Raw genomic sequence first — 18,263 nt, forward strand, 5'->3', positions numbered from 1 at the left:
AAGGTAAACTACACAGATTTATTACTTTATAGCCTTGGAGGCCAGAAGTCTAAACTAAGTTCTGCAAAACTGCATTCCTTCCTAAGATATCTATTGTCTTGCCTCTTCCAGCTCCTAGAGGCTGCCTGTATTCCTGGTCTCATGACCCTTTCCTTCTATCTATCCAGAGTATTGCTTTCATAATATTATCTCCTACTTCTTTTTAACTTCTCGTCTCCCTTTTATTAAGGAACCTTGAAATGTCCTTATGATTACATTTCAGTCCCACCCATATAAACAGGATAATATCACCATATGAAGATTCTTACCTTAACCACATCTATAAATTTTTATATTCCAAACAAAGTAATATTCATTAGTCTCCAAGCATTAGGACCTAGATACTTTCTACTTGGAGAGAGACAAGGTAGTTTGGAAAGGTATTCAGTCTACCACATTGCCCATACTTGGACAGGAAATAAAGCTCCCTTAAAACCAGTGGCCTGGGTTCCATTCATATTGATTTGTTCTTTATTTTCTGAACTCTCTCTATACAAAGATCCCTCTGTTTCCCTTAGGTTTCCTTCATGCTTAATCTTGACAATGTATGCTAATTATTTAGGCTTCATTTTAAATGTCATCTAATTCAGGAAGCTTTTCAAGTGCTACTTAAGATGCTTTAGTCATCCTTATATTTGACTGTATTCATTTTCTCTGCTATATAGAAAGTTGTCATGAGCTTGGAGACTTGAAACAACTCATATTCTTTTGTTTCATAATTTCTGAAAGTTAGAAGTTTATACTTGGCTTACCTGTGCTGTCTGTTCATGGTCTCACAAACCAAGATGTCAGTCACGCCTGTGAGCTAAGGCCAGAGTTCCTCTTCCTGGTTTTTGGTAGAATTAGTCCTATGTACTTTAAAGACTCTGGTCTTGCTTTCAAAATGGGGGTCTCCTGGAGTCTTTTCAGCAACTATGATATCCTATGCAGCTTTATTTTGCTTTTTCAAGAACAGCAAGAGAATACACGTGACTTAATGTTTCACCTGATTTGGTAAAATGATCCCAGGTTATTCTTTCATTTGAATATCTCTATTTTCATTGAGGACTTTGATTATATCCCCAAATCCATTCTGCAATACCATGGAACATAATCATGGCATAATATTCTATGATATTCACACATCTCACCCACATTTAAATAAGGGGAGTTTCACAGGGCATAAACACTGGTGGTAAGGATTTTGCTGGCCTTATTGGAATTCTTCCCACCACAGTAACTACTTAGCATAAATTAACCACATTTACCCCCTTCTACACTTCAATGATTTGAATTCCTAACTATTTATGACCCTACCATCTACCACAGTACTTGACACAAAATGGGACTCTCAACATATTTGTATAATGAATATACAAATCATCAGGGTATGGAGGTAGATGGAGTTCATGTATGTTCTGCGAAATAAAATATCTCATGAATGCGTTATAAAATATGAGTATAAATTATTATTCAGCTATATGTCATAAAAACATTTATGAAGTGACAGTTAAATTAACTTCCCAATAGCAAAAAAAAAAAAAAAAAAAAAAAACTAGTCTCAAAAATAAATACTAAGCATAGGTGATTATAACAAAAGGATATGTATGACAAATTTTTGTTAGGAACAATTTATTTCTTTATGCATATGTGGCTGATGTTTGTACAATGCAATTTCCCTAATTTAAAAAAAAAATACTTTCATTATGATGACATAGTATTCAAATAACTATAATATGCCATGTATTTCAATCTCAGAATTTAATTACAAGGAAGAGGTCTGTGCACATTTGAATTCTTAATACTTACCTAAATAGTTGCTACAAAAGTAGCATTTATTAATCTATTTATTGAAGAAAAGCTTTATTTGTAAAAATTAACACTTGAAAGTATACTTGTGTTTTTTCTTGTTTTTCTTCTTGCCATACTTGGAAATTAAAAATCTGAGGGTCTGTTAAATTTGGCACAGTTTTTCTTTCTTATTTTACGAACATTATATTCTGTTGATTCATGATTCCTTTACACATTGCTGACGTTTTAAGGAGCTTCTAGGTGGAGATTTTTACCTTTTTCTCTTGTGGTCATAGTTGGAAGAATTATAAGGATCCTGAAGTTTTTTAATTTCTCAAACTATCATTGTTCTTATGACCTTTGAAAACTTCATCTCTTACCCTGATACTGTACATTATCCCCTCAGCCCTGTAGTTGGGAAATTACTTAGGAAATCTGAGCAGCTTAAAGATTTAATTGTAACTGGACATTGTTTCCTCAAATGTAGTCAGTTGCTTTAAACCTCTGTTTATACATATTTGCTTAACATTTTAATGAATGAATGCTATTATTGGCATACTTCCCCAATGGCTTATCTTCTAAATCTTTTTTTTTTACTATGCTTGGAAAATAGACACCTTAATAACATTTTGCTTGATAGACTAGTTGTTTCTGGTTATGCTTTATACCTGTTTGATATGGATCCTCTTGGGTCAGTCATTCTGTTTCTTATCTCTAAATATTTGTGTGTATTTCATACAATGGCAATCGCTTTTTCGAGTTACTTTTATGATAAAACATGAATCCTAATTTCAGGAATGAGGTGTTTCTGTTAAGCTCAAAAGCTTATTTCAGTGTTCTTATTTGGTGTTTATTTGTTTGGGGAATAGCAACAAATCCATTAAGCAAAACTTGTAGTGATAGCAATCCCTGGGGCACCAGGAAGAAAACATGGGAGCATGAAATCATTAATAATGTACTTTCATAATTGCAGTGTCTTCAGAGAACATTGTTGAACAAGACATGGGGAATATTAAAAAAGTGGTATTTTTAAAAATGGTATTTTTAAAGTGCTGTCACTTAACATTGCTTCCTGCTGGTACTTTGTTAGATGAAGCATAGAAATCATAAATAACATTACTTAAATTGTAATGGGGAGAGAGACAGAGAGAGAGAAAGAATCGCAATCACAATGTGGAGGAGAATTATAAGTCCCCGCACAGTGAGTAAATTGAATGCATTTATGCAGAAATCTGCCAGGCAGATGACAGCATTTGCAGGAATTGGTTCATCAGATAAGCACTGACACTTGGACGCATTCCTTTCCAGGTTTGCACTGTGAATCTGGGCCTTGTGAGGCTAGCAACCCTTGTGAGAATAGAGCTGCATTTAGTGAGAAAATGGATCTGGAAACATTTCCCCTTGGGTTCCAGTGCCAGTGTGGGAAAAGCTTTGCAGGTCCACCCTGCGAGATCATTGTCAGTGAGTGCAGTTCCAGTCCTGGCCTACACAGATATTGCTGTGACGGTGAGTTCCCTCAGTCAGTCACTGTTGTAATATTTGTAGAGCAATCTAATTTAGAACATGACACAGCAATAGGAAGGTCCACATATATAAACCTAGTTAGCTTCCCTTGAACATCAAATTCAATGCGAATTGTTTCCGCTAAGTGCTGCTCTTCTGACAAATTTGTTTATATTTTTGTTCATTGCAATTGTAGAAAATGAGGAAATTTAATGAAATGCAGCTCTTATTTCTGGTTGTCAGAATTAACTATTTTTACAATCGATTTTAAATTGTATAATCTTAAAAGTAGTTATTTGTAGGCATGAGAAAGTGTTGTTTTAAATGATATTTCAAATTATTTTAGCTCATCTCTCTCTCTCTCTCTCTCTCTCTCGCGCACACACACACACACACACACACACACACACACTTACTTCTTCCTGATGAAATAATATAAATTTATACAGGGAAAAGAATAAGGAAGAAAAGAAAAACATGTAAGTATGAAAAGGAAAAAAAGAGGAAAAATGAGACGTAGACTATTTAAACGCAGATTTTTATGTGGAAGCAACTATTTCTTTTTCTGAGACTCAGGAAAAACATGAAATGGCATTGCAACAGAATATAACTAAAAGGTATGATGAGGAAAACGTGAGCTAGAAGAGTCCACCTTCTTTTGCCTTATCTTACCTCCTTTGAAATATATTTTTGCATAGGCCTTTAGTCAATGACTAAATAGTGAAAATAATATTATAAACACTCATTTCAATAGAAAGTCATTTACATAATATTTATAAACAAAACTAATATAAATGTAGTGACTGGATTTTCTAGTATATATAAATCAAGAACCATTAGCACAGGATAATATGCTTAGCATATATCTCAATAAAATGGTTATTAATTATCACTCAGTCACCTAATTAGCAACTTAAAGGTAGGAAAAAAATTCTCATGATTTTGTTTCTTTGCTTTATGTGATTAAACAATTATTTTTTGTGATGTCCATTTTTCCTGAATGTCCAATTTAATTACCCAGGTTTTCTTATGGCACATAAATCATTTGCTATTTTTTTTTCGCCAAAATGATCAACATATTTATCTACAATAAAAACACAGTTTATTTTAAGAACAATTTCTGTCTTTCAGATTCTTTGATAATCCAGTTATCCCTTTTTTTGTTATTTGCATTAAAAATCATTAATCACTCATCTACTTATTATATAATAAGTAATTATATAATTATATAACAGCTATGATGAAAGTTAATGTGAGTCTAGTTGTTTGTTACTTGCCAATATGCATTAGTGTCTACACCTGAATTCTAATTATAAACATATTTTAATTATCATTATGATTGATGGGACTCCACAATGTCTTAATGACATATTGTATGGCACACAGTTTTAATTTAATTTCTTAATATATATAATTCCATGTATAACATACAAAGAAGCATTAATTGACTCATCACAATAATTTATTTAAAACTCTACTTATATATTTCTTAATTGTCTGCATTAAAAATAGATGCTATTTGAAATATATAAGTAAAATTTTGTTAAAGACTACCAATTCTTGTGTGTCTCCCTTTCTCTTGCTATTGATTCTGGGCTGCCTTGTTTTTCTTAGAAGCCAGTTATACATGCTTACTTATGAGCAACTACCTAAGTTCTGCACATTGCATTGAAAATGCTGTTGCCACCTAAGACCTAAGTATTCACCGAGAGTAATACAGGTACATACACAGAGGCAGAGTGGGAGTGTAGATTACATGGTAAATCCTGGAGATAATGAAGAATCCAAGGACTGTCTACAAAGGAACTGTAAATCCATTCTTGCTCCAATGACAATTTATGCTGTCACCATTCCCCTGAAACATTTCAGATACCATTCTCCTCCCATAATTAATAATAATTTGATTATTTTAAAATATTTTACATACATGTGAAAACTCTTACTTAATTAAGGTTCAAGTAGATGAATATCAGCTTTGAGATCACTATTTGAAATTTATTTGCAATTTATTATTTTAAACACAGAACTTTAAAAACAAGTTAACTTGTATATCGAACCTAAAACAAACTGACAAAGTTAATTGATGCACAAATTAGCTACTAATTATAAGTTTTGTGTGCTGCCTCTGTCTTCAGAGAGAGTGAGAACAAAGGAAATTGCATATTTTTTAGTTTTTTGCAAACCGTTATCAAATGTCCATTGTAATTTTTCTTATTTCAAATAATTCTTCTTACTTCAAATAGAACTGAATAAGAGCAATGTAATAGACACTGCAGAAGACAGTGTAATAGAGTATTAAATATAGCAATGTGTGATCAAGTATTAAATATAGGAATTCACACTTTAAGGGTTTAAAAGTGCAATGCATAGATGATTACAGCATTTTAAGAGTAATTGGAATTACTATACCTGTACTATGATTAAAAGATTATAAAAGAGTTTTCTCTTCTTCGTTGGTTTCAGTGGCTGGTGGCCTTTCCTGCCTATGCAACCCAGGTTACGCTGGGCAGCGCCATGAGTGGGACACTGATGACTGTATCCTGAATGTCTGTGAGCACAATTCATCCTGCAAAGATCTGCATCTTGTTAGTACCCACTGATCTTATTAATATAGCTTACTGAAGAATAGCATAATTCAGCTCCTACAAATTCAGTGAAATTTTGTCTATATGGTATGTCCACATTCAAGTACACATATACATACTTCTTAAGGTTAGGAAACAAAAAATTGAGCAATATTATTTTCTATCTTCACTGTGTTAAAAATATTCTATTTGCCACTCTATACCAGTTGGTTTACATACTATATGACAAATAGATTTATAGCTATCAGTGATTACTGAATTTCTATAAATTTTCAGAAATTCTTCTGAAAGTACTGTCTCACAGTTATTTGTTTTTACCTAACTTGAGATATTAAATTCTCGTACATAAATTCACTGTCATTCACTATCTTAACTTTTGCTGTGATTTCCATCGCGTGTTGAATACTCCATCATTTCCTTCATTCATCTGAGTTGGTGCTGTCCCTTCTGTACACATCCATTTGTCATAGCCTTTGTCACAAGCATGTGCCATTCTGCCTTAAATGAACTGTGACACAGTTGGCAAATCAATGGGATCCCCTCAGGCTCCTCATTTCTCAGAAAGCCTGACATAAAACACATCTAGTCAAGGTGGACTCACTCACTCACTGGCTTCAGAAAATAAATGACATACAACAAAAGTTAATGCTACAACACTGGTATAGGCTTATACTTTATTCTTTACAACAGAACTGATTTTTACAAAAAGACTACACTAGTTGAAGTTAGAAAGCAAGGCTTTCAAAAACAAGTGTTTTCATCAAAATATTTTGACTTTCGTTGGTGCTCTGACACTGTTTGTTTTTACAATGAAAGGATAATTTGCAGCAAATTGTTTCCCACGAGGAAGGCAGATACCTAAAGGAATAATTATAACTAACATTTGAATATCCATGACCAGCACCAGGGATGATCCATAGGTCATTGAGCCTCTGTTCAGGAATGTGTAATTGTCTTGTTGCTTCATCTCCATTCATAACAAATGTATTATTTTAATCATGTTAATCTAATCCCAGACTCAGGGAACACATTATGAATGGGCAGGTGACACTACACTGGTCTCTGAGACAAAAGAACAGTTCTTTCTGAGGAACGATTACCTCACCTACACATAGGATATAAGAGGTAGGTGTGTCCTTTTCTAGAACTTTTAACTTCTAGATTTTAAACATATAGTTGGTGTTTTCAGGCTTCAGGTAGGTGCTTTGCAGTCTAATCTTGAGTGACTCTGAAGGTATCAGAGCTGCAAGATTGAGAAAACCAGACCTTGGGTCCATTGTTGAACCCCTAAGTGAATTTCCCAGGGCCATCTCAACAACTGAAACTATAAAATCATTATGACGTCTTGTTTAAAAAGACTGAGTTTCTTTTAGTTTCAGGTAAATTATCTAACGTGGCACATCCATGTGTAATTGAGCTTTCTTTTTTATCCTGTGTCTTCAGCTGTAACTTCAAGAATAATAGTTTATTGTTAATAGAAAGAACTGTATACCCTAAAACATAGCATTCCACTTCTAGACCTGACCACAACTTTTGTGTGTGACACTAAGCTAGATCATTTGACAAGTCAGGGGCTGTAACTTTAGAGGATGAATCATACCAAATAATAGAACATGCAAATATACTGCTTTCTCCATTATCCATTTCCCAAATTTTCAGTAAGAAGCTAGTCAGATTAACTTTAGTATCAGCTGGAATTCTTGATGACTATTTCTAGAAATCGTTAAAATAAGAATAACTGAGAAAGCAGAAAAGTTAAAAAATAAATCAAGTTCCCTACTAAATCTCAACTAGATTATCTATGTTATTAACTGATTAAAAGATGTTTATACACAAGGGGACTATTGAAAGTATCTAACATATATATGTACATATATAAATATATATTTTTATCATATATCAATTTCAAGGAAAGAATTGTCATTGGATTTGTGATATCTTTTCTAATAGAAGTATTGTGAACACAAAAGTTTGTTTTAAAAGGTTAAACGATGTTCTAAGTATTTTGTAGCTTGTTGATATTGTGGCTGGGGTCCCCAAGACCACCCTCGCATTTGATAATTCTCAAGAAAGACTACGAAAAATTGTTTTAGTCTTTCATAGTGTTTATTAAAATGAAAATTCATAGGTTAAAAAGAGAAAAAGGAAATGACCCAGGACCAAGTCTAAGAGAAACCTGGGACATGCTTCACAAGTGTTCAACTCTTGAAGTTATGTCAATAGTGTTTTAAAAATCAGAAACAATGTGGGGCAACATGTATGGGTGTCACCAACCAGGGAAGCTCATTTACGTGATGGTGTTCAAGGTTTTTATTGAGTATCACTCACAAAAGCATGGAGGTCCTACATCACTGAGCTTCTCTGACTGGTCTCCCACTCCTGCAGTGGTCAACATGACACTGCTTTGACCCATAGCCCCAGACATGCAAAAATACATATGTAAAGGAAACTATACAGAGGGCAGATTTCTCAAAGGCAACTCCTAATCTACTTCAATGCAAGATGCATCCTCATCACCCTCAATAGGGCAGCAAGTTTGGATGTTGTATTGTGTTTTTTTGTTGTGTTTTATTTTGTTTCAAAATTAAAGTATGCAAAATAAAAAGATGCGGTTTTATGCATATATATATAAAGGAAAGAAAGACTTCCAGCCTTAGTTACATCATTAACATGATCTAGTTGGCATAATTGAAGGCATCAGGTTTCAAACAGCATTATCAGTCACAATATTCAAGGCCTCATAGGTTATGTCCCAGGAGCCAGTAAAGGTCCAGTCCTTTGTTCAGGATATTCAAGGTTTGAATACCCAAGCTTGCTCAGATAATTTTGTTACTCAGATATTTTGGTAAATATTGAATTTTGATATTAGGACAAATGGTACATAATTAGAAAAACAACATATTTCATAATAATACACTACAACAAAAAATTATCCCCAAGACATTATATCAAATAGAATAGGCTAAAATAAAACTCATACTTTTGGAATAAAGCTTGAACTAGACATTATAGATGAAATAAAGCAAGGTTCAACTTGAGGTTTATATTTTTTTGTTTTTACCAACTCACTGGTAAAAGATAAACCATGAAATGCTGAATGCTTTGTGTTGGAAGATAAAATTAGGAAGATGTAGAGTACCAGTTTTCTAAAGAATACTTAATCCTAATACATAGAAAGCTGACTTTATTTCATCTACAAGGCATTCACATTTGGCAAGAGTGAGCAGCCTGCCTGTTGCTGGACAGGACTCTGGACAAGCCCAGGCACTGCCACTCACAGGAGGCTTGCTGCTTCTCTAAGCTTGGTATATGTATAGCTTTAAGTTAACCTTTTCACATATGCCACATTATCTTCTGATTATATGGCAGCATCATGATGTTGAATTTAGAATGTAAAGCATAAAATCAGGAGACTTTGAAAGCACAATGAGAGGTTTTCCATAACAATGGGGCAATTCTCTTCTCTCCCTATTTTATGGCTCAGTAAACTTAAATAAACAAGGGGACTGGAAAAAAATTGTTGAATGTTTATCAAATAATAAGATACAAATGTTAAAAAACAGGAATAGTGAGGCTTAGTCCCTACTGTAACTGTCTTAGGTATATTTGAAAGTAACTATTTTTTGAGGTTATTTAAATATGTATGATCAAATTAGTCTAGTATTTTTCCTCTCATTTTACTTTCATTTTCCTCTGTATCATACATGAATAATGAATGCTTAATTTTAATAACAGCAGGAGAAACAAAAATAGTACAATAGAATTAATATGTGGAAAGAACAAAGTTTTTATTCATACACAACTGTATGAAAACTCATACAAATAATACTGATACACAGCAGATTTACATTTTCTCCTGAACACACCGTAGTCAAAACAAACAGAATGTATAAGGGTTCTAGTACTAAATAAATAAATAAATAAATAAATGGTTTTTACAACTGCATGGTTAGAAAATTCATGTCAGTCCTTTGAGACCTGTCTGTTTCCTCCTGTTGAGATTATAAATGCTAGGGTTGACTCAAATCAAAATTATTAGGACACAGTTCCTACAGTGTAGTTCATCTTGTCTGCCACTAAAGTGCCTGTTGTGCCACCCCTTTGTCCCTTTTAAAGATAGGTTAATCTGCTAAATGATTCTAATCTGTGCATGCCAAATTTGACTCCCAGAACTTTTTCTGCTCCTCTACCCTCAAGTGCACAATGCTTAGCTAATTAGCGGTCAAGTCCCTGTGGTTGGACAGTATATGCAATTGCAATATCTGAAACCTCCAAGTTCTGCTCTGTCTCTAGGATTAAAAATTCCCTCTCAGCACACAATCCATCCAACTGCTCACTGTCATGTTCTTCAACCTTCATTTCTTTCATGCCCTCCCTTTCCCTAAAGATTTGCTTAATCTCATTTGATGGAAATTAACACAGAAGTTCTGAGTCAGTGTCAGAGCTTGGGAAGGCCAGAATTTAAAACGCAAAGAACTGTTCCAACAATTTTCGGGTGGAGAAAAGGAAAGAAATAATTTCTACAACCACGACAAAAAAAGGCAATGGTAAATTATATTCTTCACAATTTCCCTGTTACATAGAAAGGGGGCAAATTTTCTCCAGTCTCAAATGTCTTAGATGGTAAATATAACCTTTGTTATGACTATGTTATGTCTTAATAATGCATTTAAGTCATGGGTTTTATGGAATTTTGCCTGAAATATCAAACCTGATAAAATGAGTTTTCCATAATCATTATTTAATATGTTTGAGTTAACTTCTTTTAAATTTAGAGTAACTTAAAAGGGTACAGAAAGAATTTGGAAATTGTCTGAGTTTGACATGAATTTTCTGTGTTTTATAGCTATTCACTTAACTTATTTGAGTCATAAAATTTAAAAAAAAAGTCGTTATATTCACTCAAGTTCACTACATATTGTTTTATTTCATTGGACTACATAGCTTTGCATGTTACTTTCATACCATTATATATGTATATACATATGAGCAACTGCCAATTATAGGCATTCCAATTGTATCAGTTTCTTCAATAAAATTTAAGAATTGAATATTTTTTTTTTTTTTTAACTAGGGCATTGGCCTTTGAAATACACATGCTTAAAGAAAGCTGGGCATGAAACTCAGTAGCTAGGGTTCATGCTTAGGCTATGTAAATATATGCAAGACCTGGGTTCAATTCCCAGCATCAAAAGAACCAAAGGAAAGAAAATGAAACAGAGAAGTTATAAAGAAATCCATACAAAGGAAAAATTGCAACATTAAAACATGCACATATTTTGCATTCTTATTTTGTGTGTGGGTCCAAGGACCTGATAACTTCTGTCTTGTGATTTTGATGTGTAATTCTGAGAATCACTGGACAATGTATCTAGATGGAATTTCCTAGCTTTAAAATTTGATAATATTAAAGGTGGAACATGGGGGTTTCTATTTCATGTGTACTGATAATTGACAATGATTTTATAAAGTACCTAAAATAGGGATAAAAAAGAATTATCTGAAAAGTCAAGAGTTTTAGCTTCTTCATTTTAGCTTTTTATTTCATAGCATCTTCTTTTTTTAAATTCTATTCCCTTTTGAATTCATCCATTTCAGAGATTTTTTTTAAAACAAAGGGAATGAATTCTAAACTTTGCATTCCACTCCTATTGTGAAGTAGATATTAATATATTGTTTTCTCCTCACTGTTGTAATTACTTAGTGAAGTGACATTCTCCCTATATATTGACTTGCTACTCAGAAAATCAGTGCATGAAATTATAGCTTCTCTTAGAGACTGGGTATAATGTTTGAAATCATTTCGAGAGTATTAAAAATAATCAATGATTGATTGATTTTAATTATATACCAAATGTTCAGTTGTCTGTTGATTAAATTGAGTACTTACAACATCTTTAGCAGTGAATATATAGCCAAAACTTTAATCTAAATTTTGATGTGTTAACTAAGAACCAGTGTCACAGTTAAAAGGGGCACTGCAGTGACTGGGTAATGCAAAACAAGGTCCTTTGGTCCTGGCCATTCTAAACACCATACTTTGCTTACACAAAATTAAAATCTGCTTACAATTTAGTGCTCAGATAGCTACTTCTATTACATAGGTCCTAATTTTAAGAATACATTGAGAAAATTTAGTGCTGCATTTATTCTTATGGCACATGACAATAGGTGTCACTTTTCTACCCTTTCTACAGTTCAACAGAGAATATTTTTGTCCATGAAGACCATGACTAACACAGAATTTTAGTTTTTTCATCTCATGATCTATATGATCTTTTCAACAAGTTCCTGTCAATTGTCAATTTAAATCATGGTTATTATGCCTATCTGAAACAACCCCATTTCTTTCCCTCAAATCTGCTTTTTGAAATCTATGTTTGCTCTGAAATGGATAATCAAATTTTGAGGGATTATGTACAATGTAGAGGTAAACAGAATCTGAGAAAAGACTTGTTGATCCAACTGAATAAACAAATAAATGAGCATTAATGCTTTAGACATCTGAAATCTATTTTGGAAGCTCAGACATATTTTTCTTTCTTTCTTATTCCAAGATTCATTACAGAAAAGAGAGGTTTACAGATGGTTGAATTTCGAGGCTTAAGAAATCCATGGAGCAGTATTGAATTTAATAAATATTGTGTGAGAACATAACAGATCAGTGGGAGGGATTTTCCATTTTCAGACTCTCTAATAAAAATGGACAGTTCCTAGAAATTGTCTAGTTTAAAAAATTATTTAAAAGGAATTCAATACCATTTTTATTGCCAATATTAGTGGAAAAGCATAAATGAGTGAATTTGCTCATTTTCAAAGAATTATGGGGCTAATTAAGCTTAAGTTCATTTCAAAACAAACATTTTACTTTTGTATTATTTGAATAACTATAATTGTGACTCTTTTCTGAATGATTTATTTCGGAGAAACCAGTGGGAGGTTATAGTCCCAGTAGTTGTTTTTTCCTAGAAAACATTCTTTCTGCTATTTAGATGTATGACATTTTTAAGTCTTTATAAATTGTTGCCCAGACTGCTCTTCAGTGGGAATTGTGTTCACATATTAGTATAAGAAAATCAGAAAAATATAAACAAAAAACAACATATCTTCCTTCAGGATAACAGGTTTTCTTCAACAATTATAAACTGACAACCACATCTTTCAAAGAGTAGTAGATCCTTTATCTCCTTCAGTAAAAAAAAACTCGATTACTAATTTCCAATTCATTCCAACTTGCCCTTTGTCTGTAAAGGTTTTATCCAAAGTGAAAACTCCAAGAAATTTAGGCTAGGAAGTGGATAGATATGTGCCGAAATAAACTTGTGTGCGAGAATACATGTATCCATGTATACACATACACAGAAAAAAAGAATACAAGTGTTCTTTAGTGATCCAAGAACCATTCTAAGTCAAAAAGAAATTTAAAACAAGTTCTGGAACTGAAATCAATTGCTTCATATTATTAAGTTGTCTTGTTTAATTAATAGACTGTGTCTGAGTGTATATGTATTGTATATATACATATATACACATATATATGATATATATTTAATTTGCATTAGTTAGAGCTAGGAAATAAATGGATTGTTTCTTTAGATTGATGAAGAGCCTTGGTTGGGAATAATAGTCAGTGGTATTGTGTTTATAATGGAACAGTTAAACTTGTAGCATGCACTTTAATATCAAAAGAATGAGTTTTGAAGAGAGTTGGATTTGAGATAGACAGCTTTGCCCTCACTAACTGTGTTACCTCAAAAAAGATACTTAACCTTCTGTGCCTTATCAGTTCAATTTAATAAAGAATATGTTAACAGTACATAATTTTTAGAATTAAGAAGATTAAATACAAAATGATTCATGTCTTTTACTTCATGTTAAATCTGTAACATAGTGTTTGCCACATAAAAAAAAAAAAACAACTAGTAAGGTCAGTGTGGTGGCACGTGCCTGTGATCCCAGGAACTCAGGAGGCTGAGGCAGGAGAATCTAATGTTCAATACCAGGCTCTGCAACTTAGTGAGGCCCTAAGTAACTTACTGAGAATTTGTCTCAAAATAAAAAATAAAAAGGGCTGAGAATGTAGCTCAGTGGTACAGTGCTTCTGGAATCAATCCCCAGTACACAAAACAAACAAACAAAAACAACAATAGCAAAAATAAAACAAAACAAAAACAGCCACCAATAAAATATATCTCATGCTGAGTGATGACAATAATCATCACCTTGCTGATGATTTTAACTCCAATAAAAACAAACTTTTTCACTGAGCTGAAACTCAAACTGAATTTCAAAGCCAGGATACTTTACTCAAGCAAATAGAACTGAGTTACAATAAACTGTGATTCATTAGTTTTTTGTTCAAAATAATTTATTTACTGACCATTTAAATTCATCATTGATACATTCATACATTACTTTTATGCAAAATTTACATGTAATATGAATGCTAAATCACCACTACTGTTTCTAAGAACGTAAGAGCATTATGAATTTGCCTCAGGGATTTTGATTTAGTAAAGAGGAGGTGAGGTCGAGCCACTGTATTTTTAAAATCTTCACCAGAGGATCCAGGTGCAGAACCATATGTATATATGAATGCTAATTTCTACATATATACATGTATATGTATGTACATATACTTATCTACATGTATACATATACATATATAAGTTTATATATATAAATGCTAATTTGTATATGTGATGGCTAACATTGCATTATTTTGTCATAGTTCTTATCATGAAGCACTGGTTCCTGTTCCTGTGGGTGAGTATAATGCTTACTTTTATTTATTTATTTTCTTTTTTTAACTTTTAAACTTGTATCATCAAGGCTGAGTTAGACAGTGGCTGCAGCATAATAGTTTGCCAATAAGGAGGGAGAATAGAGAGAGAGGGAAGGAGAACACAAGAGTCAGATTTTACTTACGTTTCTTTAACTGTTTTAAAATTTCTCTCATGGAATGAAAGGACCACAGTCTAGACTCATGCCTGCATTCCAGACATTTAGCAGATGCTGATAACTTCTGTTTGACATGATCTCAGCCTGTTGGGAATCTTAGGTCATCATTTAAGGCTTGCGGTAAGATTGCTACATTTCTACTGAAATGTTCTGAATCTGATAGACAAAAAGCAGAACACCATGGCCTGATCCTTCTCCCTTCAGGTACCCAGGCTTTAATCTGGCTAACTCCACCTAAATCTTATCAGTGCCACAGTCTTCCAGGTCAGATCCCCTGCTTTAAGTTGCTGGCCTTTTCTGCCCCCTCAGAACAAGAAAATCCTGTTGGTCTAACTGTTGTGCTTAAAAGACTACGAACAAAATTCTGCCTTCCATATTTAGGAAAGTTTGAAATGAGAACTTGAAAGACACAAATATGATTGGTATGAATATAAATGTGGATAAGTATGTGAACATAATTAAGTAGAGATATAGAAACAAGTATAGAGGTTGTTACTAATTCTGATTCTGTGAAATACACAATTATGAACTAGTCGCACATCAAGAAGTGCAGATATAACTGTTCTGTGGTGTGCTTTTTCAGGACACCTTTTATAGTTCACTGATGTATCAAGAAGATATTTTACAGAGAAAATGTGAGGTGGATGGAGACGTAGCAGGTTTCTCAGGGTGGCACAATAAACTCAAGAGTCAGAACAGGTTTACTGATCACAAACTTCCCTCAAGATTCCCTTTGTGTCCTAGGCCATGCTATACTAGTGAAAGGATCAGAGCTTGAATTCACTGCCCTTCATGTTCACAAAATTGGGGTTGGGGCAAGGATTCCTAGACAAACCAGTATTTCAGCAGCTCTACAACACAGCTGAATCACCACTGCTGTTTGTAAGAATATAAGAGTATTATGGATTTGCCCTGGGGATTCTGATTTAGTAAACACAAGGTGAGGTTGAGCCACCGTGTTTTTAAAATCTTCACCAGAGGATCCAGGTGCAGAGCCAAATCACAGAAATATTAGACTATACACATTCTCTAGATTGTATAAAGAACGGTGATTTATGTTCATAAACATGTTTATGAAGCTCTCGGCACCCGGCTGATGCTAATCTGTGGGTAGTTTGCACTGAGAAGTGTAGCAAGCTCGGTGTAGGAAAGAGTCTACCATCAGGTGACAGGACCCACTCACAGACACTGAAATATATATGTAAGTTTCTCAGTTTCTTAATGACTGAAACTTAAGAGAATTCAGAGCAAGAATTTTAAAATCTAAATTTCGAATTTAAAATGTAGGACTACAATAAAGAGGATGCAAAGTATCCCTTTCTCGCATATGGGAATATTTTAAGGAAAAAATATTTCCCTCATCCAAGTTTTGGTGACCAATTTCAGGCAAGAAGTGGCTCTTAGAGAAAACTGATGTGAAAAGAACAGGTAGACCATCTAATAGATTTTGTTAACAGTGGCTTAAAAGGCTAAAGGAAAAATGTAGTTTTATGGAATGATATTCCAGAATGTACAATGTTTATGATTTGAGGACTGGGGATGTGTTTCAGTGGTAAAGTACTTGTCTAGCATGGGTCTGATCCCTAGCACTTTGGCAAAAAAACAAAAAAGTTGTGTGTGTGTGTGTGTGTGTGTGTGTGTGTGTGTGTGTGTGCGCGCATGCGCACGCGCGCTCATATATCATGGGGTATATAGAATTTGAGAACATGATGCCAATATTTTGCTATTCAGCTAAGATTTTCCTTTGTAATTTTGGACAGAATCTATAGGTATAAATTACCTGCAAAATAAACTGAATCCTTAATGCTGCAAGCATCCTGATGAATGCTGAGAAGTGCTATTCAAGGAATCTTACCGAAGCTTGGAAGAAAACCAGAACCATAAGGTCATATAAATTAGTAATAAATAGGCATTTTAGTCACAGAAATGCAGCAAGAAACTTGAAGTTTCTGGGTGAAGCTGCACTGGACCTAAGAGAGACTATGGGGCAAGAATGTTGATCCTTAGGCTTTTAGACTAGTTACTAAAGTAAAATTTACTACCGAATTAAAAATATACTACTGGAAAATAATTTGTACTCTTATTAACTTGACAGCTTTTCTCTTTGATAGGAAATTCGGCTCCTTAAATTAGAAGCTACTGACTAAAGTAACTGGAATAGGTTATAGCCAAAGAATTGAGCACTCAAAAGTGTTTAAAGCTTGGATCAGTTTATCCCACTGCCTACTACTGGGGAGTAGGAAAGGAGTTTGAATTATCCTCTGTTATTGCAGTTGAATGCATTTTAGAACTTATGCATGGTGTGATTTTTATGCTTGATTGGTGAGAGAATCAGAAATAGCCAGGATACAGAGCATGAGAAGCACTCATGGAATGGGGTGAAAAATTAAGGAGAATCCAGCAATAGGCACTAAAAGGACATTTAGAGTTGGTGATGGTGTCATGGCATAGGAGAAGTTTAATACGAAATACACAGTAGTACAGATGGTAACTGCAGCACCATGTCTTTCACAGCAGGTATTTTTATTCCCTGGCCACAGATTTCATCCTTCAGAGGGTTGCGAGGAGGTCAAGTGAACGGCCTCAATCTCATAACTTACCCATGAGGTGAGGGTAAAAAGCATTATTTATACAAAGTGCAGCTCAATTGCTAAAACTACTTACTTAGGAAAAGCATTTTCAATAAATAATATAAATGTATATACAAAGAACAAAATTCCTCAAAATTTGACATTTAAGATGTTTCGCTAAAGGTACTATACACAAGAATGAATGGTTTTATAATAGGTAAATATTCTAAACTATCATACTTTAATCCAGTCAGAAATATGTTTTTAACGGTAAACTAGAAATTTACCAAAACTTTTAATTTTAATTTTAAAAATTAAACTTAGCAGGAAAATGTCACAAGAAAAAATAACTGCCCCCAGCTTCTTTTGTATTTTTGTATTTTTTGTATTGAAAACTATTACAATATGCTGATAGTCAAACATCAAAATATTCCAAAGATTTGAAATTTTTTTTAAGGATATGGTGTCAATGCTACATTTTAGCCTTTAGGAAATTTGCTTCTGCTGTGTTCTAGTAGACAGAGAAAGAAGACAAATCTTTTGAGATTTTGCCAATCCAATTGGCAGATGTCACCAAATTTCTGTCATTTGACCACCATTTTTTCTCTTGTCTTGAGTCTGACCAATGAGAACAAATGTATCAGTGATTACAATAAAATTTTGGTCTGATTTTAAAAAATATATTTTAACATTCTGGAGCAAATTGCAAACATACTTTTAAAAAAATCAAATTTTCACTAAAATACAAAACAAAATATAAAATTTATGTGACAAAAATGAAAAGGAAAACAATATGCAAACCACTTTCAATTTATTATTTATTGTCCAATCACTT

At 33.4% G+C, this 18,263-nt stretch overlaps 1 protein-coding gene across 1 annotated transcript in view; it reads left to right on the plus strand.

The window, feature by feature from the left end:
• Positions 1-18,263, plus strand: part of EYS (eyes shut homolog) — a gene marked incomplete at its 5' end in the record, with an annotated part of 1,696,555 nt that overhangs the window by 440,313 nt on the left and 1,237,979 nt on the right. The window contains 1 exon segment of the mRNA XM_079147376.1: positions 5,776-5,897. Coding sequence (XP_079003502.1) covers positions 5,776-5,897 — 122 coding nt within the window.

Source organism: Sciurus vulgaris, assembly GCF_902686455.1.
Source record: "Sciurus vulgaris genome assembly, chromosome: 7".
Lineage (NCBI taxonomy): Eukaryota > Metazoa > Chordata > Mammalia > Rodentia > Sciuridae > Sciurus > Sciurus vulgaris.